At 40.4% G+C, this 24196-nt stretch overlaps 1 protein-coding gene across 1 annotated transcript in view; it reads left to right on the forward strand.

The window, feature by feature from the left end:
- The first annotated feature begins 2298 nt into the window (after positions 1–2298).
- SCAMP1 (secretory carrier membrane protein 1) overlaps positions 2299–24196 on the forward strand; it is a 38917-nt gene continuing 17019 nt past the window's right edge. Inside the window, exons 1-4 of the mRNA XM_083883292.1 lie at positions 2299–2591; positions 15057–15134; positions 22481–22579; positions 22834–22945. Of these exons, the coding sequence (XP_083739418.1) occupies positions 2535–2591; positions 15057–15134; positions 22481–22579; positions 22834–22945 (346 nt within the window). The 5' untranslated portion in view covers positions 2299–2534. The remainder of the gene's footprint in view (positions 2592–15056; positions 15135–22480; positions 22580–22833; positions 22946–24196) is intronic.

Genomic DNA, 24196 nt, shown 5'->3' on the forward strand with positions numbered 1-24196 from the left:
CAAATCTGTGATTTAAAGCACCAGCAACCATAGAGGAAAATACATTCTTTTCAGCCAAACTTTCATTCATTCATGCATGCATGCATGCATTCCATTCATGTTTAGCTCAAAGAGAGGCAAATACACAGTTGTCAGTGCACACAGCATTTAGACTATCAACATATATTGAGTCATGATAACTATAGCCAGGGGTGAATATTGGAAAACAACTTGATTTTGTGTGCTGTCACCATAACTTAGTTATATGTATGATTTGGACTAATATTGTAACATACTTTTGTTTGTGCAACAGCTGCTATGAAGTATTTTATACTTCATAACAACCAAGAAGTTGAAAGTGTTTTGCTTAGAAGCTGTGCTTTTATGATTTGTCCCATTTCCATACTATTTTATGTCTGACAGTACTTCACAAAAACTGAGAAACTTCTGCATAAATCAGAGCAGATCTTGAAGCGAGTATTGCTTTCTCTGCAGATCCATGCAAAATCATTTCTCGTGTACATATGGAATTATTCCTGGCCTGTTGACAAAACAGTCCAATTGTAATGACTGTCAGCATAAAGATCAGAGTAATGATAGATGTAGAGCTATTAAAAATCATAGAAGTGTTAACATTTGTGGGGGAAAAAAGAAAATTACATATTTGAATAGCAAAAAAGAACAGGTTTGCTGTCATAACACTTTCATCTTGTCTGACCTGCTTCAAACCTCTTTTCTATGCTTTTGGATTTAAATGAAAGTTCAAATAATTTCTCTAGAAAGCACGTAAGGAAATTCAGGATTTGCTGGTTTTGAAAGTGTTGCATCAAATTTTGGTAGCATTGAATTTCAGATTTCAACCATAGCTGTGAACCAAAGGTTCTCCTTTACATTTATTTGCATCTTTTGGACCGGGTTCTTCAAACTGGACTGGCAGCATTTCTGATGAAGCCAAGAGTGCTTTGAACTGTTGGAAACGCTTAAACACTTCCAAGAGGCCTTTTTAATGCTTCCTCCTCATGGGATTTCGTGACTGTGCTTCAAAGCCGCCCCTCACCTCCACTGCAGAACCTTTATACAAATCACCTGAGCAGCCACAACCCGGCTGAACTATTCACCACACCAACAGGAGGCGGGAACGAGAGAGTAAATTGGTGTTTTACCAAGTAAGGCTTTCTGAGAACCTTGAGAACCTTGGTGAAGCATTGATTTAGAAGAATTAGAGACTTTAGTCAAAAAAGATAGTGCTGAGATCATGTAGCTAGGACTTCCCTTTTTGTTAACAGAGGCCAGACTGAAGGAACTGATAAATCAGGGAAACTGTCAAACTAGGCTTTTGCATCCTGAATAATCAATAGACCTCGTGAATACAATACAATCATAAATCAAACAGTCCTGAAAAAAAACAGGATTTAGCTGTCACTAACACTAAAGGTTAAAAAGTCAAGGGAGGAAGACCCACCTTACTTCATCATTTTAGGACCCTACTCCATAAAAAAGACCACTGACCCATTTTAAAGAACAAACTACACATGGTTAATGGCTTTTTGGGCTAATTACCATATGAAGCGGGGAATGGGAGGTACCAGAGTTATGAATATGCATTTGTGTTTTGGGTATTCAATACTCCTGTACATAAAAGACCCTGTGACCATCTGTAAACTGAGGTGTGTATTTGGGAGCGATCCCACACGCTGCCCGGCGTTGTAATAAACATACACTTTCTAACTTTAAACTGTTAGAGAGTCTTTCTCCGTCATAGTTAGATATTGGTATTAGATTAATATCCATAGTTTTTTAATAAATCATTCGCACGTCCCTCTTACCTCCCCAAACCACCGCGGCCGGCCCGGCCCGCCCTGAGGGGAGCAGAGCGGAGGGTCGGGGAGGCCGCGGGGCTCGGCCGGGGCCGGGACAGGAGGGAACACACCCGGCCGGGGCCAGCCCAGCCTGCCTGCCCACCCCGCCGGGGAGCCCTGGGCCTCCTATTCCCCCCCGGGTCTCCTTTCCCTCCCGGGTCTCCTTTCCCCCGGCTCCCAGCCCGCTCTAACTCCCGAAGGCGCGGGACACCATTGCCCCCACTGCCCCACAGCAGCACCTGCTAACACGACACTGCCCCCTCACTGCAGCCCCTCCCACCCACAAAGAGCTCATGTCCAGCCCTCAGCCAGCCCCGGGAACCGGCTCTTCTCCCCTCCTCGCCCCGCCCACGCCCCGGGAGGGCTCGGCTCCCACAGGAGCCCCGGGAGCGGCCGCTCCGCCCTTCTCCCTCTGTCTCCGCCAGGCCCGTCCCTCCCGCGGCTTCACTTCCGGGGCGGCCATTTTGGGCGGTCCGTGGCTGGTCGGTGCGGCGGGGCGGGCTCGGCCCGGGCCGGGGGCTGTGACAGCGACAGGGCTGTGACAGGGGCTGTGACAGCGACAGGGCGGTGTGACAAGGGGCTGTGACAGCGCCCAGGGGGGGAGACACCTGCGCCGGGCACTACCGGGGCGCCGCCGCAGGGGCAGAGCCGCCGCCGCCGCCGCCCGGGGACCGCAGCGCCCGCCTCGCCCCCGCCATGTCGGACTTCGACAGCAACCCCTTCGCCGACCCGGACCTCAACAACCCCTTCAAGGTGAGGGCGCCAAGGCAGGGTGTCCTCGGGGTCGGTGTGCGCCGAGCCCCGGGCTTTCCGCGAGAGGAAGGAAGGGAGGGAAGGGGGAAGGGAAGGGAAGGAAGGTGGGAAGGGCCCCGCGGGAGCTGCGGGCCGGGGTCTGCCCTCGGCGGGTGCGGGGCCCGGGGCGGAGGATAAACAGCGTTCCACAACTTCAGGAGTCTGTATTTCCTGCTGTAGCTAAAATAACACAGCTCGTATTTTAGATGCGTTGTTTCGATGGGGGAAAAAAAAAAAAAAGTAAAGTTGCTTGTTATTTTATTTTATTTTATTTTATTTTATCCCTAGCTTTGTGCTAGGAGTAACACTACTACAGTCTTTTTTTATTATTATTTTTTTTTATTCGTCTCGTTGAGCCAAATAGCTAAACTTAATGAATTAGTGAATTTATTATCTTCTTCTCCAGCTTCCTCCCACCCCCTTAAAGCTCACTGGTTCCTTTACATTTTATCTGAAGTAATTAGGGTACCAATGGCTGGGCACGAGTTCTGTGCTGCATCTCAAACTGCTTTGTTGTAATGTACTAGAAAGCTTTTAGGTTTCGCACTGTTTACATGTGGTACAGCTGTGGGTTTTCTTCACTCACTGGGTTCAGCTGTCAAAACGAACTGACCTCCCTGGATGCTTCCCCTCCTGTTTTTTTTCTTTGTTATTTGAAACCAGTTCAACTGACTTCTGAAGCTAACCTGCTTTGATAATATTACTGAGCTTCTCCCAGGCACTTTAAAGCACACAGATATAGTCTATGGCAGCGAGGTTAGAATGTTAGCTGGAATAATTAAGAGCTTTAAAAATTGAGCCATTTCGAGCCAAGCATACTTCTGTCCACGCAGATTCTGGAAGCAGTTAATGTTTCTTCATTAGAGTCGGTCTGAATCATTAGTTTAGTTTTTATAGTCATAAAATACAGGCAGTAGTATTCATTAGGCTAGAATTCCTTAGGCTAAGATCTGTTTTCACTTGCTGTTTGCAGTGCAGTGACCTTCCTCCAGGTGAACACAAGCCCTGGCCTTGACTCTGCTGCCAACAATAGTTTGGGCTGTTCCAAAAGGAACAGGGAGCAGCATTGTTCCTTTTGGCACCAGGCACTGAAAAGGTGTCGCTCTAGGATGTGTCTTCTGCAACAGAAATACGTGATACACGTTTCCTCCGACTTCCATCCTTCTTGTAACTGTTAATCAAATAATATCTAGCAAAATCCAGGGCAGTGAGGGGTGTTGGCACAAAACAGCTGCCTCTGCAGTGCTGATCAGGCCACGAAACTGGTTCTGTGTAGTGTTGTGAGACCTGAGCCAGCCACCTCAATTATCCTTGCAGTTTGAAGATGCTGCTTGAAGTGGAAAAGCTTATTCCAGTTTTCTCTTTAGGGAAAGACTTCTATTGTATGTACTGGGCAGAATCCATGCTCTGCTTCTCGTCTGCAGTACGTGGTAAAAGGACTCTTTAACAGCTTCTCTGTAACTTGAAGCTCTCTGTTTGGATTTCTTTCTTTGCAGAGATGGTTCAGGAAAGCTGTGTATTTTTTTCAGAGGCTTTTTTCTCTTCTTTCAGTCTTTGCTAGCTTCCATCACATTCTAGATTAAAGGTAATCCTGCATACCTTTACTTACCTGTGCATTTAATTTGAAGGGGCAAAAGGCCTCATATACAAACTAAAGCTTGATGGCCATCTTGTTGGCAGAACAGCTTTGAAATTAGTGGGTAGTAATGCATGTATATATATAAGTTTTGTCTGTATGTTTTAAAATGCTTTATGCACAGAACCAGTATTTCCAGATGGACCCTGACATAAGTCATATTGTCATACTGTCTAAACACTGTATCCTTATGTACTCCTATTTTTGTCTTTGCTTGATATTTTTACGTATGATGTGATTAGTTGTTTTCCTTGATTTCGAAGCTGCTTCCTGTGCTGATGTAAAATCACAAAGTAGTGGCAGAGAAGGGGTGGGGAGGCATCAGGTGGGAGAGTTGTTGCCAGGGTCTAAAGATAGATCCTTTTTTTTCTCAAACATTTTGGTGTTACTAGCTGTCTGTGATCTACATGGGAGGTTTCCTGTGACTGTTCTTATGCCTTTCAGTAAAAAGATTAGAGCAGAGCTTCTTGCTTGATGTTGAATCAAATAAAAATGTTCTCTGGAAAGATAAAGGTAAAAAATAAACATCTAATGCTCAGTATTTTGGGTAGATAATACTTTTGGAAGTCTAAAAATAAATTATCTGCTGGAAAAACTGAAATTAGCTTATCTGGCTTGATCATGAAGTGCTGTGGATTTTGAGGCAAGTGGCTACCTAACCTTTGCATTTTTTTTATTCTTTGTTGCTTTAAAAAAAGCAGTGAACTGGAGCTGAATCCAGACTCAGATACGCTGTTGAAGTCATAGTTTTCCTCTCTAAATAAATGTCTTCTCAGTGCTACACCAACAAAGCCAAAAGATGGGTTCTTTTGAAAGACAGAGGGTCCTGTAAAAAGCAGATGAGTGACAGGCGGACATTTACAGGCTTTTGATGACATTGGAGTTGTGCAGAAGAAAATGCATTCATGTGCCATACAAATGAAGATGTGAAATTCCTTTTATAATATGATGTATCAGTAGTGTGGAGGAGTACAGAGTTGGTGTAACCTCAGGTATCATGATTGGAAGCAGGTTAATAATGAAATCTATTAATTGTGTTTACTGAGAAGCACCAGTCATATTTTGTGAGTGTGAATTCACATTCTGTAAAGCCCTCAGTTACAAATGCTGCAGTCCCACCAAACTGAGGGTGAGCAGAGCAGGTGTGGTGATGGCAACTGCATCCAGTGCTGGGCAGATCTGTAGAGAGGAGGCAGATCTGAGCCCAAAGAAAGCCAAACCAGAGTCAGGATCAGGTGCAGTGAAAGTAAACAGGATCAGCCAACAGTCCTGTGATGTCCAGGAATGGGGTCTGACCACTTGAGAGGAGTTTGGGAATCCTCGAGCTCCTGACAGTCTGTCTTAAATAGGGTAAAGCAGCATGAAATAAATTTTGCATGACAAAACAAAGGCACATTTCTAATGTAGCTGTCTCTTTGTGTTCTTTTTTTTTCTTTTTTTTTTTTAATGTCATAGGATAGGTGATAGTTGTAGTCTTCTGTCATGGAAGGTGATACAGTTACAAAGGTTCTGAAACAGCAGTCTCAAAATTCAGTGTATCATTTACTCTGAAACAATCAGCAGTTCATCTGCAATAAAAATCATAGGTTCTGTGTTCTTGGTTTTGTTTTTGTTTTTTCCTATGTGAACATTCCCATTACTCAGATAAATTTAAGTAGAATTTCATAGGCATTTGGATCTTGGCTGACAGATAGCAAAGGGTTTGAAAACTGACTGCTAATTATCCAAACATATGAAACAGTTCTTTTTTTTTGGTGGTTGTAGAATGAGAACTATAAAGACTGAGTTATGCAATAAATTCTGTTGGGTCAGTTCATCTGATCTGTTTAGAGAAGATGTATTTGACACCATAGAAATTATGATAGACCTGAAAACTGAGACACATTTCAGTTCAAATGTGAATGGTGACCTTCAGGGAGAAGCCAAATCACTGTGTGATAGGAAGATTTTTCTTTTTTCTTGATCAGATTTAATGTGGGAGGGCACAATCAGAGCAGACTTCAAATGTATGTAATGTTAAGTATTTGAGTAGTTTATTTGATTTGGATTAGGGATCCAAACTGTGGTTAAACCTTGAGCTGTTGCTCCAAAAAGACACAGATCTTACATAGTTCTGTCATGACTGACATTCTTGTTTGGGTGGCTGGGATACTCTGCAATACCCAAAAATTGCTGAATTGCTCCCACTGAGGTCACAGGATTACTTGGTGCACTAGGAGTAATTCCAGTTATAAGTTGGATATTACAGTTAATCTTAACTCACACGACCACAAATTAATCTCCCGTCTGGTTTGGAGGGAAACGCAACCTGGAAGTTTGATACTGAAAGTGGTTGTGCAAATGGCTTCTACCTTCTGTAGCAGCAGAATCTGTGCCATTTATCATGTGATTGCTGAAGTGAAGATAAAGTTATAGAAACTTAGAGGAAGAAAGGGAATTCCTGACTTTTTTTTGATGAATTGGGACCCTTATTACATAAAATGTTTGTGTAGAACAAAACAGTTTTGTACATGCATATGTGCATAACTGAGTTTTAATTCCTGTATCTGACTATAAAATGTACTGATTTAAGTTGTCTGTCATGAAGTTAGTAAAGGACATAAAATACAGGGGGTTTTTCTGACTTTTTACTATTTAGTTTCCCTTCATGTCTTCAAAAATTATGAATACCCCTAAATCTTGCATAATTTAATGCTGAACATTGTGGTAGGGGATTGTCCTTTAGCTGTCCACATGGAAGTTGGCTTTTAAGAGTACACTTCACCAGTGCTGTGACTGCACTGTAATCTTTTAAAAACATGAAGTGTTTTGGTAGTTATTCAGTATCTTATGTGATTTTTCTCTCTAGACTTTCACTGAAGTGAAAATTGCTTAAAAACACATATTGGCTGGTGTTATTGTTGCTCTGTATCCTGAGACCCAGCATTATAAAGAGGAACACACACACACCAGAGCTGGGAAAGGAGAGTGATTTATGAGCAGCTGTGGGGTGGAGGTGACCCTTTGTCAGGCATCCAGTGCTCCATTGCAGGATGAGGCTGGTGCAAACTTTTGGACAAATCTGGCCTTGTCAGCTCTGAAGTTCTTCTGGGTGTCGGAGGTGGGGACCTTGCCTTGCTCAGTTGCTCAGAGCCCTTCTCAGCTCTGCTTTTGTGTGATGAATGTGACATAACAGCAGCGTTCAAAGGACAAGTATAAGAAAACCCAGTGCACTACTTTTGCAGTATCCTGTTTAATAATTGTGTTCAGGCAGGGTGGGAAAGAAAGCTGTTTGTCCGTCATGAGGGGGTTGGGAAAATGACTGATAAGTGACCAATATGTTAAACTTGAAAAACTTGGAATTATGATATAACTGTTATGTGGCTACTTGATATTTTTATTATTTTTACTCCAGAATTTTTTACAAAATGTTTATTCGACATGTGCGAATTGCCATTTCAGATTCTTAGTCCAGCAGTCTTATGGGACTGAGAAACACTCCAGGACCTGTTCATGAAAAGTGTGATGGATAATTTTTTCTTCGGTTAAGAAATCAAAAAGTCAGACCAACAGTTTCAGGCATTTCGTGTTGCATTTTTGCTTAATTTTCTGACCCAGTGGTGTTTTCTTAGGGAGGACTTTACAGAGAGCAGGAAATACAGCTATTTACTAGTTACTATTACTATAACATCTTCCCACCCCCAAGATCAAAATCCACAAAACTTCTGGATGAATTCTTACTTAAATCTTACTTTCCAACTTTTAGATTCTTACTTAAATCTTACTTTCCTATTTTTTAGGTTCTGTGTTATTTAAATTATTTTTATTTGAAATTGTTTTCAGTTGCTGGTGTGTTGTAAAAGCATTAGAACCTCTGTCCAAATCAGTGTTTAGTGTTCATAAACTCCATTTCCTGACCTCTGCAATGAAATACTGCTTTTACTTTTCTGCTAGTCCTTGGGACTAAACTGAAAAAGCATTCTGTGCAGAAAATGCTTTTGTCTTTTTGGTAGAAGAGTGAGTATCCCTCAAAGTGAAAAGTTTTTTCAACAACACGAATGACAGTTTGGTGGGGCTGATTCCTAGTTAACTAAATTCCCTTCACTTAAACCAAAATCACAACTAACAATGTAAGCTTAGCCGATGGTGTTTTTCAGATTATTACTGCATTATGTATTTTATAGAACTATTTTACTGTGGTGGAACAATTCTGCACCTATATCCAGATGTATTCACTTCCTCAGTCTTTAATTTGGTGTCTTCTGTGTTAGTGAAACTGGTAGCTGATGACTAGTTTTGGTCTCCTAGACAACAAGAGGTCTGTTTGCTTCAATTTTGTTTTTTTAAAAAAAGCTGTAAAAGCTCACGTCAAATGGATTATTCTGCTCTGTTTTAAACATTAGTGTTTGTAGTTAATTGTATTTGTATGCCCTCTGTGATAACTGGGAATTCAGTTGATTTTATCTATATCTGAGTGATGTGAGCATAATTTGTTAGCTTGGCATGGACAATGTTTTTAGTAGTTCTATAGGCATTCCTGCCAGTATGAAATATAGATGTGTTGGTTTTTCTGGATTTCTTTTGTCAGTTTTTGTTACTGTTTTTTGAGGTGTTTTTTCTGACTTTTCCATCCTTGGCATAAAAAATAGGTTACTGTTTGCATGTGCCTTGTTGGGATTAAAAGAAGAGTGTTAATATTTCCTTTTGAAATTGACTTTACAGGAGAGAGACTGCAAGAAGCAGGTAAAAGGAAAGATTTAGATGGAAAATAGCTAAATTAAGTTGCACTACTTTGTTAAAACTTCAGTCTCCTAAATTAATTCAGGTCTTGAAAATGTCATGTGAAATGACTGTGTGACTTAAATGCACCAGTATCTGCAATAGCTGGATATGAAAAATAGTCTGGTTTTAATTTTGTGATTGTATGACTAATAAATAAAAGGATCAGAAGCTCCAGGTTTGAACTGGAAGGAGTTCGGGTGAGATAAGGCTGGGTGGAATATCAGATATGGAAAACAAGTTATTACAGCATAGATTCACTTATTTCTGTGGAATATTAGTTTTTACTGTTTTTAACCAGTAGAATATGCATGTCATGCAACATAGAAATTTGATAGCATTCATTTAAATGCCACTTCTCCTGAGTATGTCATCCTGCACAACATTTATTGTCTGTACTCATTATTCAAACCCTGAACAGTTTCTGAATTCATTGGGTTTTTTTTTTTATTCTGCAGCAGTGAATATAAGTGCTTCACAGTTTTCATCACTGTGTTTAGATGAGTTGGCATTTGCTCCATTTTTAAAATGAGATGCAATGAGTGTAAGGTAAATGATTCAAAACAATTCTTTGTGCTTTGTGGGATGTTAGGTCTAATCTTTTCAGAAATATTGTAAGCAGTGTTTTGAAATATGAAGTGTAGCTGCTGTTGGCATCAGTCATTTGGAGCACTGTAGGTGTTCAGAACAATCAGAATGGCACCTGAACCTGGGCACCCTGACTGGAGAGCTGAGGGCAGTTCTGGCAATGAATGAATTATAGGAGAGAGAGGAAGTTCCAGGCTGGTACTTCCTCCTTCAGCTGTAACATTCCTCCTTTCCTGTGGTGGTTGGTTTACTTTTCCTTGAGTCTTTCTGTGTCACAAACCTCTGTTGAAGTCCAGACTCTGTAACTCAAGTTTTCTGAATGCAGAATTTGAATGTTACTTGCAATCATGGAGTTCAATTTGAGAATTTCAATACAACTGTAATTTTCTTTCTTTACTGAGTAATGGAACTTTACTTGAACAGAGCTATTATTGAACATCCTCTGGGTCATTCAGGATTCTTTTAGAGCTGCTGCTACTTTAGCAAACAATAGCAATACGTGGCAGTGTAGCAGCTGTTAATTCAAAATGGGATGGACTTCTGATAAAGTCTTCTGCTCCGATGACTGCGTGTATTTAAGTGATGAACTTGTTTTTGAGTGCTAAGACTTGCTCTAGTACACCTGGTTGTCTCAGCATATATTCTCTTTAGTTTGTCAGTGCTGGAATGTCACAGTAGATGTACAAAGAGATCTGAGGAGCTTTTGACCCTGGTCTTCTCTAAAACACTGAGGGAAAAAAATGGTTTTCATTCACCAGATACTTACTTTTGTTTGTATGTTGTATTTTTGAATATAGGTTGCTCTTCTGAATTTGGCTTGACCACTGCTGTTCAATGGGTGTCTCGTGAGTCTGATATGGATATTCAAATAACTGAATTTATGGTCTGCAGGCACAGTTGGTTAGTAGTGCACTCTTCAAACACAAATTCAGTGTTGAAATATACTTTTTAAGGAGCTAATTCAACCTAAAATCCTAAGTGCTATTCAGGTAATAGTAATCAGACCTACCATTTCACTGTGTGGCTGATGGTTGGCAATCACAAATTGCACGTGTGTCTGCACTTGAACATTCCTCTATGAAAGGGAATTACATGAGAGCATTTTTGAAAGGGGGATCATACAGAAAGCATGAACAAAGCATTTTATGCTCTGCTAATTGACATTAACATGCAAAGACTGCAGTAAGTGTTCTAGGTCTGAGTAGGGTGGAGTTAATGTTTTTCATAGCAGTCCGTTGTGCTGCGTTTCAGGTTTGTGACCAGAGCAGTGCTGGAAAGGCACCGATGTGCTTTCCTTTCCTATCGCTGTGCAGTGCTTGCCCCGCACCGAGACCCCTTTGCTGCACACCCGTGTTTCCCCTCAGGGAGCAGAGCTGGGCAGGAGGCTGGGAGGGGCAGAGGCAGGAGGGATGGCCAGAGGGATATTCCATTCTGCCTTTCATCGGGCTCGGCAGCAGCGCTGGAGGCGCTGGTGGTGCTGGGGGGGCTGTTGCCGGCAGCCATCGCTCAGAGGCCGAACGGGCAAGTGTCTGTTGGTGGGAGGTTCTGAGCAATTGCCTCTGCATGACTTGTGGGATTCTGTTGTCTTTTTTCCCCTCTACCTTCCCCTCTCCCCTCCCACCTTTAAACTGTCTTTTTTCTTAAAAAACACAAGTTTTATTTGCTTTTTCCTTTTTGGTTCTCCTGTATCCCACTGCAGAGAGGTGAGTGAGCAACTACTTTGGGGGCCTTGCTGCTGGCTGTAGTAGACCTATCACAATAAAATAAAAGTTTTCAGCTGTTTACAGCATTTTATTGTTCTATCGATTAAGTTATGAAATTGTCTCATCTATATTAACTTTGTTTTAACTTCCTATTTTTTGATCTTGTGATGATGAGTCTGGTAAACCAATGTGTAATTCCATTGTTATATTTAAGTATTCCCATATTTTTAATGTACTTTTCAGTTCAACGTTTCAAGTAATTTCTAGTTGATTTTTGACAAGAAATATACTCACCACCCTATGTTTTTCCTCTTTTTTTGTTATTCATCTGCACAGTATTTTGTGATAGCCATTTTAGCAAAGAAAATGGTAACAATTAATAAGTTTACCAGTTTCTGCAGGACCTGATGGTATTTTAGTTCTAACAGTGTTTTTGAGTCCAGCATGGTAACTGTGGCAGGCTTGTGAGGGAGACTCACCAGTGTGGCTATTTTGAAACAACTAATTAAAGATGAGTCAAATATAAGAAAGCTGATCTTGAATTACTTTTAACATTGTTTTGTATACATATTTAGAAAGGGTGATTCTTGTTCAGTGACTATTGAAATACTGCTTTGCAACTAAATATATATTTTTAATGAAATGTGGGTTTTGACCAGAAGGTGTTTTAAGTATGCTTACGTACATGAATTTGTTTACAATATATACAACATTTAATTTTTTCATTTTAGTGGCAATGATTTTTCTTAAGCTCTTTTGTAGTGAACTTTTAAAATTGCCTCCTATGAACAAATGAGTGTAGCTATTGGAAAAAACAGACTTGTTCTCATTTGCTCTGTCCCTTAGGATTTTAGAACTGGTAGGTGTTCTGCCCTGGTTTTTGTTTCTGGCTGTGAATAAGTTGACTGCAGCCATTAAGAAAGTCCCCTTCCTGTATCTGCAAATAAAGTTCCTGCTAAGAAGACCAAGCTAAGCCATAATAGATGCTGATTCTATAAGAAAGCAGATTCTGCATTTAAATTTGATTTTTATTTTATTTAGCTTAATAATTTCTGTATTTACTTAAGTGTAGATAAGTCACTTACTGTATTTTTTTAAAAAAATAAATATATATGTAATAGAATCATAGAACAGCTTGGGTTGGAAGGGACCTTAAAGACCATCTAGTTCTGTGTCTCCAGCCATGGGCACAGACACCTTTCACTAGAGCAGGTTCCCCAGAGCTCCAGCCTGGCCTTGAACACTTCAGGGATGGGGCATCCACAAGTTCCTTGGGCAACTTGTTCTGGTGTCTCATCACCCTCACAGTAAAGAATTCCTTCCTAATATCTAATCTCAACCTGCTCTCTTTCAGTTTGAATCTGTGCGCCTGTTCCTGTTACTGCATGATCTTGTAAAAATCTCTCTCCATCTTTCTTGTATGTGCCCTTCAGGTACTGGAAAGCCACAATTAGGTCACCCTTAAGCTTTTTCCAGGCTGAAAAACCCCAGTTGTCTCAGCCTGTCTTTGAAGGAGAGGTGCTCCATTCCTCTGGCATCTTTGTGCCTCCTCTGGACTCACTCCAGCAGATCCATGTCCTTCCTGTGCTGGGCCCCCAGAGCTGGTGCAGCCCTGCAGGGGGGTCTGAGCAGAGCAGAGCAGAGGGGCAGGATCCCCTCCCTGGCCCTGCTGCCCACACTGCTCTGGATGCAGCCCAGGACACGTTTGGCTCTCTGGGCTGTCAGTGCCCATGGCTGGGGCATGTCCAGCCTCTCCCCCAGCAGCACCCCCAGGTCCTTCTGGGCAGGGCTGCTGTGATCTGTCCATGCCCAGCCTGTGCTGGTGCCAGGGCTGCTCTGAGCCAGGGGCAGCACCAGCACTTGGTCTTGTTAAACCTCATCAGATTCCCAAGTGCCTTCTCCCAGAGCTTGTCCAGGTCCCTCTGGATGGCATCCTATCACTCAGGTGTGTCAGCTGCACCACTCAGCTTGGGGTCATTTGGAGATTTGCTGGGAGTGCACTCAGTCTGTCTGTGTCATTAATGAATATATTAAATAACACTGCTCCCAGTGCAGATTCTTGAGGGACACTTGTCACTGATGTCCTCAATCACCTGCCTGTTCTCCATGTGCTTTGGCACAGCCTCAAGGAGGATCTGTTCCATCCTCTTGCCAGGCACAGAACTGAGGCCAACAGGTCAGTAGTTCCCAGGGTCCTCCTTTCTACCCTTCTCATAAAATGGCTGCCATGTTTCCTTTTCCCAGTCACATGGGATTTACCCTGAGTGCAGTGACTTCTCAAATGTCATGGAGAGTGACTTGGCAGCTACATCACCCAATCCCCTCAGGACTCTGGGGTGCATCTTGTCAGGTCCAACAGACTTAGGTACATTCCAGTTCCTCAGGTGGTCATGAACCTGATCTCTTACAGTGGCTGGTACTTCATTCCCCCAGTTCTCTTCCTGTCATCCATTCTCTGCAGAGGTGTTGGAAGAGAGGCTGCCTGTGAAGACTGAGGCAAAAATGTTGAATACCTCAGCCTTCTCTTCCTGCATTGTTACCAGTTATCCATTGTTACCAGCTGCATTATTGGAGGTGAACTTCTTTGACCTTCCTTTTCTGCTTAACAAACCTGTAGAAGCCCTTCTTGTTATTCTTTGTGTCACATATGAAGGTTTTAAATGTATCTGTCTCTAAAAAGAATATGAATGTAAATATGTATTTATTTTCTTCTCAGTCTTTGTCAACTCCAGTTTGTTTTCTGATGTTGAACTAGAGTGTTGGAAATGAGAAAATATCTATATCTAAATATAATAGTTATAAAATAAGTAAATAGTGTAAATATAGCTCTTTTTTGTGTTTGGTGTACGTATAAAATATTGTACATTTGTACGTTTATGTAAATATAAATGTAAACAACAGTATTGAATAAATGGAGTTACTTATTTTCAAGAAAGCTTACCTTTTATCCATTGTTTTATTCTGAAAATTCAAAAACTTTAAGGCACAGAAACAGTGTGGTAGAACAAGACGTCACATGGAATAAGTGCAGGTTTTTTCAGACTAGGTTTCTGTGGTCCCTTGTGATGGGCACTTTTGTTCTTCTGCAGAGCAGAGTTTGCTTGTCTGTTGCACAGAGGTATGTTCACTCCTGAAATCCTTTTCTCAAGCGAAATCTTGAGAAGTCTTTCTTGCTGTACAGTTTATTGAGGTAGAAAAATTGGAACTTTTTTCCTTAGTTTTAGTTAAGGTGGAAGCTGAATCAGAAGTGCTTTTGGCATTTTGAGACCCCTTTTCTTCAGCTTCATTTTCATGAAATGCTTTCTCTGTTCTTGATGGGGTTGAATGTATTTCTGGGTATGGAAATCTAAGGGTTACAGAAAAAATTTTCTTCTCTTGTGCTTTTCAAGTGTGTAGGTGTGGAGTCCATGCCTTGCCAACACAGCAAACAGAAAAGGGTTTTTCCCTGCTCTGGTCAGAGCTTTTTTCCTTATAAGTCAAATATATGACAGATGGGGTTTGTGTTATACTGTGTTAACAGTATAGATATGTATATGTATATAAAAATAGGTTTATAAGAAGCTCAGAATGAAGTGATGTTGGTTTGGAGATAAAGAGGTGGATGTTTACAGACTTTTTTAGTGAAAATAAACTTCTTTTACTTTGAAAGAAAATCTGGCTTTTATATCATATAATGATGTGGGTGTTGACTTTTTGATTGTATGCATGTGCACAGATTTACACAACTGTTTCCTCTTCTAGGATCCTTCTGTTACACAAGTGACAAGAAATGTTCCTCCGGGGCTTGATGAGTACAATCCCTTCTCTGACTCAAGAACAGTAAGCACGTTTATTTCTTAATCATGCTGTTAATCTTTAATTTGTGAGGTTTTATTTTCAGAAGTGGGACTGATGTAGAATATATAATGGGCTAGCTACAGGTAGTGGAAGGTGTGTAAGAATAGACAGTTCCATGAAGTATTTGGAGGATGCATTGGCAAGGCTGATTTTGGAGAGCTTTGACTTGTAAAGTCTGGCCCTCTGAAAGAGAACCAGAACAGAGCTGAGGTTTGTTTTTTTTTTTTTCCTGTGTTTTTAATCTTCTTTTTACTGTTTTTACAGGCTTCTGATAGTCTGTTCTTGTGGTTTTCTGCATTTCAGTAGCTTTGAAGCTTATGAGTGTGGTACACTTATCCAGGGTTTTGCTTTTGATTTCTGTTTCACTTAATGAAAATGCTGCACAGAATAAGGAAAATACTGAGTTTAAATAACAGTCCACAGGCTTTGAAAGATGGTGCAGTAATGAAAGAAAAAATGTGTGTCAAAGAAACAGTTGTTTTGCACCTCTAATTTATATAATTTCAATATACTTTGTGCTTTTTCCATTGTGGGGAGGAATACAAGAAATAGGATAGTAAATTCATACTGTAACTGCATTTTTCAGTGGCTGCTTTTGATAGTGAAGATCTTGTGCAAGATTATCAAAATGTGTGGATGCTTATTGTCTGTCAATGTAATTTATGTATTTTTAAAGTGCAGTCTTACTTTTTATGACAAATCTGGTAGTGCTGTTAGGGAGTGTTCATATTTGAGTATTTGCAATGTCATGGATGGAGCAACAGAATTCACTAGTGAGAAAGAAGGACCTTATGTTAATTGATATTAACCAGCATTTTAACAAAGTTACACAGCAAGTGTGAAGTTTGGTAGTAAAGTGGTTTAACAAAATTTGATGGTGAGGTACATTGGATTACTGCTGGAGGACCTGGTCAGGAAAAGCTGTGAAGGAAACCCTCCTGTTGAGTCATGAGGTTTGGAAAGGGCCCTGTTGCACTCTGGACTCCTTCCTGAGGGGTGTTTTGGTATGTGTGGATCCAGACTTAGTCCCAGGTTTTGTCAGTGATGTACATCTAAAGGACTGCATGTGCACAATCAGCCCTTTCTATCACTTAGCTAGGATTTCAAAGTTTAGTGTCAGTTACTGAAAATCTGTTGAAAAAGGAATTTCTCTGCCTCAAGGGGTAACGAGATGTGTCTGTCCCCAAAGGGAGGTCCTGGTGCGCAGCCCATTGCTGTGTGAGAGAGCTCAAGGGGCCCTGGGCTGGGCACTATTTATGGAGTAAGATGATTGATTTATGGCCATATTTGCATACTGATTACAGAAGTTAGTTTCTTCCAAACTTGGCTTGAGTCAAATCTTTATTAGCACTATGGTTAGGGGGGCATTGCTCAGATCAGCCCTTGGGTTCTGTTATTGTCTCTGCCAAACCTGCCTAAGAGCTGGATGCAGTCTGCATGGCCAGGTGGATCCATTACAGCTGTCACTGGGTATAACTTGAGCAAGATTGTGGGAAATAGCAGGGACAGGGGGAGCAGACTCTGATAGCAATGAAACAGTAAGGTTTCATGCTGTTTTAAAATTCTGTGTGGAAGAAGCTTGGTTTTGGGTGTGCATTAGATCAGCTGTTTAAGGCAGAAAATTTACAGCTAGCAACCATGTTAATTAAGTCTCCAAAATTATTTTCCCCTAGATCACAATATCAGGAATTATGTTAGATTTAGTTTTATGAAGCTTGAAGACTTTCAGAATTGCTTTGTATTGACCATAAGTAGATAATATTTAAAAAAACGTAATCTCAAGCTACTGTGACTTTTTTATTACTTCTTTACTTACTTTAACATGCAGCTTTGTAGGAGAAGGAGAATGGAAGCATATGGCTAAGATTATCTGGCTTTGAGCAGTCAGATGTGCTTGAATAAAAAATTCTAATTGTTCATTAGAGATGTCACTCAAAAAACTGGGAGGATGGAGGAAGTCTGAGTTGATGGTCAGATCTACGTTGCACTGTGATTGGGTTAATAATCTACAGCGTGTTTACAAATTTATAAAAATTGTCCACCAAATGAACATTTCTCTGCAGAGGTAAAGAACTTCCACAGGTTTTCTTGACAAGAGCAAGACTGAAAAAATAAAACTGAGAGTGTAGTAATAATCAACCTTTATGTGTTATTCCTCTTCCTCTCTTTCTTGTGGATGTTGAACATAAGAGTATTTGTTCTGTAATTAATGCATTTGAAGGAATATACCTGAAAATACAGTCACAACTCCAAGGACTCTCTTTTTCTAACAGCTTTGTAGGCAAGAGGAGGGCATGCTATGTGTTTATAAAGAAATATTTGCAACAGGAGTAATGGAAGAGACAGTGGAAATGAATGCCTTTATAAGGTTGGATGAGCAGAGTTAGAAGCAGGGTCTGTGAATTGTAGACTTGGGGGAACAGCCAAGTGTCTGTCAGTGTCCCTGTCTGATGTCCATCAGATAGGGATAGACATCACCCTGTGGTTTGTGTGCTGCTCAGAGCAAAAGCATCCAAGTTTTGCTGGGAGTTAATTTCCAGATTTGTAGTGGTTGTAACAAGATGGTATCTTTCAGTCTCTAGAATTAGCACACCATTCAGTTTTGATCCTTGCTGTGCGAAAAATATGTGGACTGGCTGGAGAGGGTCCAGAGAAGGGCCACAAAGACAGTCAAAGGCCTGGGGAGCCTGCCATGTGAGGAGTGACTAAGAAAACTGTGTTTGTTCAGATTTGAGAAATGAAGTCTTAGGGAAGGCCTCAGTTCCATGTTCCAGCCTCCAGAAGGTGTCTACAGAGAAGGTGGAGACTCCATTTGTGCAAGAAGTCACGTGCGGAAGATGAGGGGTGATGGGTAAAAGTTACTGCTGGGGACATTCCATTGAACACAAGAGGAAAATGTTTCACAGTGAGAACAACCTGTTTGACAACTTGCCTGGACTGATTTCCCCAGGGAAGTTTTGGATTCTGCAGCGTTCACACTGAGCTGGACAGAGTGCCAGGCCGTCTTGTTTTAGACTGTGCTTTTGTTAAGAAAGGTTGGGTTAGATGGTCCTTGAGGTCTCCTTCCAGCCTGGTGTTGGTGATTCTTTCCCCATTCTCTCCAAATGGAGGTTAATAAGATGTGCTAGAGTGCAAAAGTATTTCTCCATTTCAAATCCAGACTGGATTTCAATTTATTCTGTGAGAAAGTGATTTTGAACTGAATACTAATATTGGTTGCATTATCTCGGTTGTGCTCCCTCTGTCGGGTGAGGCGCTTCCTACCAGTCTTTTTTGATACAGGATGGGACAGGGAAAAAAAAGTAAATCCTTCTTTTTCTCAATATTCCTCATTTTGTTTACTTCTGGTATTTCTGTGCCTTGAATTTTTTTTTTTTTTTTCATCTTTCACCTTCAGTGGTAGGAGGGTAACATGTTATGACATACGGAGAAGAACAAGTAGGCCAGGGAGATTTTAGGTTGCATGTGTCACCACCTTAGAATTCAACAGGAGAAATCAGGAGTTTGTTAGGGTTTTTTTCCTTTATGTTTATCAGATTTCAAAATCTGTCTTACTTTTTCATCGTTAAACAAAAAAAAATTAGGGAATGATGTAAATGTCAAGATTAAATACCCTTGGCTGATCTTCAGTGGTTTTGTCTCCAGCTCCTACAGTCGCCATGGAGATTACATTGTATCTTTTGTCCTGTTTCTGAGGATCAGCAGTGAAAATTAGATTTTACAATTAGTATTTCTGCTTCATCATTTAATGAAATTATGTTATAGAAAGCTTTTAATCTCTTCCTGCTTCTAAGTTCTTTAATTCTCTGAGCACTCTGTGTATATAGACAAGCCTATGTACCCATATATACCTATACATAATAATGCATATAGTAACTAATTTCAAATTGCTGCATTAAAAAATTGGGAAAAAAATCATTAGTGGAGTTATTCTTTTGTTTCAAGAGATGTATTTGAGTGGACTCTTTTTTGTCCAGAAAATTCCTGGGTGACTCCCTATCCATTCATCTTGTATCTGAACACAGCAGGAAAACACAGAAGTCTGTAAGATGCCAAAATGGTCATCCCCTCCTGTCTTCTTCTGGAAGTTTTAACCTGTCCCCAATAAATAAACTTCATCTGTATGAGGAAATCAGTTCAAGAGAGAACTTCTTGAACACCTATCTCCAGTCAGCTGTTGAAAACAAGTTTCGTTAGATGAATTTTATAAACTGTATTCTGATTATTTTTAAACTGACTATTGCTGAAACGTTAGGCTGCAAACTACAAACTTCCACCTTGGGAAAGTTGATCTATTCTTTATTAATTTTGTGAAGGGAGTCTCTAATGCAAGTGCAAATTGAAAGATTAAGAAGCTGCAACAGTCAACTGAAGCTGCAATCTGTCCAGATAAAAACAGCTACACAGGAAGAATTCTATAAAGACCTAGTAGACCCCACATCAAAAATCAAGTGGGACTAAAAGGCATATGCAGGGTGCATAAAAAGTGTGTGGAGAATGAGTTCATAGGTTGTGAAGGTATAAAAGCCCAGGGACTTCTTTGTTCTGGGGTCTCTCTCAGGAGGTACCCAGCTCAAACTGTCTTTCAGGTACTGGAAAGTGCTGTAATGTGTCCCCGGAGCCTTCACTTCTCCATGCTGAACAAACCAACTCTCTCTCCTCTGTCAGGGGAGGTGCCCCATTCCTCTGATCATCCTGGTGTCCCTCCTGAACTCCCTGTGTCCATGGTCTTAGACTGGGGGCTCCAGAGCTGGGTGCAGCAATCCAGTAGAGCAGAGAGGGAGGGGCAGAATTGCTTCCTCTGACAGGGGCTGCTTCTGCTTCTGCTCCTTGGGATGGAGCCCAGGTTGTGAGCACAGTGCTGGAGCTTGAGAGTGTACTGATACAATTTCAGTACTTCTCACTTCTAGGAAAATCCCAAGCTGTGCAGCTATGTTTTGCAGGGTTTTTGTTGAGCATTATTTTGGGAGCGAAATTACTTTTCAAGGCATTTGAATACTTCCGCTTGCTTCATTGTAAGGAGCTGTGGTATTCTTTTTGCTTCTCAGCTTTGATGAGGATTATAAAAATAAGTACTTTAATTTGACAGGAAGTCTTGGAGCCAACTGAGTTTAAAAAGCATGTTTGAAATTTTAAAATTTTTAAAGAGCCATCTTTTAAGAACTCAAGAGCAAGCAATTTCAAAATATTGTAATTCAAGGAAGTGAGGCAGAAGGCCAGCTTGGCTGAGCAGGAATCTTTTTCTAGAGCTTAAATAAAAATGGAGAGTGTTTGGACATTGAAGGAAAGGACAGATGACACAGGAGGGTGCAGAGATGCTCTTTGCCACTGCAGGGAGGAGATTTGTGTGGTTAGAGCTTGATGGACAGCACTGTGGTGGACAACAAAATGGCCTTTTAAAAAAGTCAACAGCAAAAGGATGTTCAGAGATAATATTAGTCCATTACTTGATGAGGTCAGTCACCTCACAATTAGGGATGCAGACGGAACAGAGGTGTTTAATGACTTTTTTACCTGTATCTATAATAGCACTGATGGGCCCAGGGACCCTTGTAGTCCTGTGACTTGAAGGCTTTGTAAACTCTGAAGTTGTTCAAGTTTTACTGTTCCACATAAGTCAGTGGGATGAACTGATGGAATTCATCCCAGTGATACTGAGTAACACGTGGCCAGAGTGTAATAAGCCACACGCTAATGTATCAATCCCCGAGGGACCAGCGGTCTGCAGAGAAGTGGCTATAATTAATTAGCAAGACTGCTCCTCGGAGGTGTTTTGTAAATCAAAAGGTTTAGTAAGTAAAAATACCAAAATAACAAATGTTACAGAAAACAAATAATAAGCTGTGCACAGTTGTCTGAGAAAATTCTTGCACCTTGCTAAAACAATTCCAAAAAGCCTTTACTTCCTTTTGTGCCCCTTCCTAAATCGTGAATGTTTTAGGAGGGATAGCCTGGCTTGGAGCCAATAGAGGGAGATACAGGGTTTAAAGAACAGTGACAAAGTCCAATAGATGCTTCTCTCTTGGCCCTGAGCCAGTCCTTGTCAGGAGGGTGTCAAATATTCTGGGCTTTTTACCTTAAGAAGTGAGTCTTAAACTTTTCTCAATATGGAAAAACACTTGCTGGGTGTGGGAAATGTGTCCCTACACCCCATTGTACTGAAAGAGCTGGCTGATCATTTCTTGGGTCCTCTCCATGTTATTTTTCAATGGTTTTGGGAGTCTGGAAAGGTATCAGTTGACTAGAAGCTGGCAAATGTAGTCTCAGTTTTCATGGAAGACTAAGAAGGGAGACTTTGGTAATTACACAGATCAATAAGTTTCACTCCAGTGCCGGTAAAATTATGGAGAAGGTTATTCTGTGAACGACAGAAAAACATTTGAGAGACAGTAGAGTCATTAGAGCCAGAACTGCTCCATGAGGGGAAGGTCCTGATTAACCCCCTTAAGCTGGGAGTTGGACTCCGTGGTGCTTACAGGTCCCTTTTGACTTGAAATGCTCTGTGATCATGGTGATCTTCACTGGGTTCTTCATCTGTCATAGATGATGTATAATACCTGTGCCTGTTGTGCATTTTTGTAATCTTTGAGTAGTAACCTGGAAAAACACATTAAAGCCATATTGAACTTGCAGCATTTAAAATCATTATGATGACTATGACTTTGTTTCCCTGGGCACACATTATGAAGCTAAGGAAATATGAAAACACAGTGGTATCAAAAACACGCACTTTCCTCCTGTACTTAATGAAATAAATAGTGCTGTATTTCAGCATGTCTGTATCCTCTGCAAACAACGGCTGAAATGCAACTTTTGCTGGGATTGTATTCAACCTAGCAGAAATTCTGGAGTGATGCCTAGCAAAAATTGGTGAAATAGTCAAGGAATAGATTATAGATCTTGAATTTGAAAGTTTCATATAGTACATTACTTCTCTAGTTAAGTAGAAGGCTCTGGAGGACATTATTAATAAATTACGTTGTGTTTCAGAGTATGAATAGATGACTCTTAAATGCTGCAATTCTCTGAAACAGTAACTGGTTGTATTAATATCCATGTCTGAACAAAATTAAAATTCCATTTATTTTTACTGAACTCCTAAAATTCTTTAAATGTTAGGTGAAAGCAGTGCAGGATAAGCTGCATCACAGAACTCCATTGATGTCTTTTTTCTGTACATTGTAAATATTGCAATCAGAATATCAAGTTTTCAGTTTATATCAGTAGCACTTCCTTTAAAACATCCAAATTGGTTCTTACAGATATAATGGAAAGAAGTTTATTAGAATAGGACAACGGTTCCCTATAATTGTCTTTTGTTTTCTTAGCCTCCTCCAGGAAATGTGAAAATGCCTAATGTACCAAGTACTCAGCCAGCAATAATGAAACCAACAGAAGAACCATCTTCTTACACACAAATAGCAAAGGTTTGTCTGCAACTTTTAAGATTCCTTTTAATAATAGTTATTTAAATATACTTCTGGAATAATGTATTCTGTAAGTAAGCATTGCTTTCCTAATTAAAATTAATTCTGCCTTTAAGTAATTGGTAATATGTGAATTTGTACTGTATTGAGTCAGTCTTCATAGATGGAGATGCGTAATTATAGTGAAAAGACATGGGATATTTATGCCATATTCATGCATTTTGTCAATATCTGATGATATTTGTTTTGTTCAGGAGCATGCCCTGGCCCAGGCAGAACTGCTAAAGCGTCAAGAAGAGCTGGAGAGAAAAGCAGCTGAACTGGATCGCAGAGAAAGGGAAATGCAGAGTCTCAATCAGCAAGGGGGTATGCATGAAAAATATGCTTTAAATTTCAGAAATGTCACTTTTTCTTAGAAACTTTTAATATTACAGTGGCATTGTGAGGCAGATTGAAGAGGGATTTTTGTAATGTCTTCAGGAAAAGGAAGTTTATCATCCTTGAGAACATGCATACTGGGCTGTCCTTTCCCATTTTCAGTGAAAAAGTTTTATATGTGGCCTTTGTAGCATGTTATTCTCTCCTATCTATTACTCTCTTCTATCTTTATTCTAGATTAGTATCTGAGTAATACTACTGAACAGAAATGGAGCATTTTGAGGTGAAGTAAAGCTAACTTCTTAAAGTAACATCTCTTTGATATCTCATCTGTCAGTATATATAGCTGTAGGAGAACTTTTCTGGTTTGAAACATTTCATTTCTTTTGCTGTATTACAAACATAATGTTCTACACAAATAGCAGAAAAATGTATTCTATTATTAATATTTTATTAGTTTTTTTATATGCTACGAACTCCGTGCTCTACAAAATGAACAGCTTTTAAAAGCAATTTCACGAGTATGAGAAGATTTACATCCTCTTAATTGAAGATGCATTGCTACAAGTCCATCTGTGGGAATATTCCTTTCCAAAAGGAAGAACTTCAGAAGTTCAAAAAAACCCCAAAACCCAACAAAGCAAACCACTGTGTGTGAGGGTGACTTTAATGGTCATTTCACTTTTATCTACATTCTCTTTTATTTTAACATATGCTGGTCTGTTTTTTCAATATGCAGTGCTACAATTCCAAATTGCATAATTCCTTAGTAATTCAAGTTGTCAGAATTGTAGAGTAGAATAAAATATTTTCAGTTGAAAGGGACATACAATGAATCACAGAATAGTGATTGGAATAAAGTTGGAAGGGGACTCTGGAGACCATCTCATCTAAGGCAGGCTTACCTGGAGCAGGTGATACAGGAACAGGAATGCATCCAGGTGGGTTTTGAAGGTCTCCAGAGAGGGACACTCCACAAAGCCTGTTCCAGTGCTCTGCCACCCTCAATGTAAAGAAGTTCTTCCATGGAAGTTCTTGTGTTTTAGTTTATTGCCATTGCTTCTTGTCCAGTATCTTGGGCACCATTGAAAAGTCTGGCATCATCCTCTTGCTACTCTCTTTTGAGATTCTTACATGTGTTGATGAGATCCCCTCTCAGTTTTCTCTAAACAGGCCCAGCACTCTTGGTCTTTCCTTGCAAGAGAGATGCTCCAGACCCTTCATCATCTTTGTGGCCCT

The sequence above is a fragment of the Zosterops lateralis genome, assembly GCF_965231275.1.
Source record: "Zosterops lateralis genome assembly, chromosome: Z".
NCBI classification, from domain to species: domain Eukaryota; kingdom Metazoa; phylum Chordata; class Aves; order Passeriformes; family Zosteropidae; genus Zosterops; species Zosterops lateralis.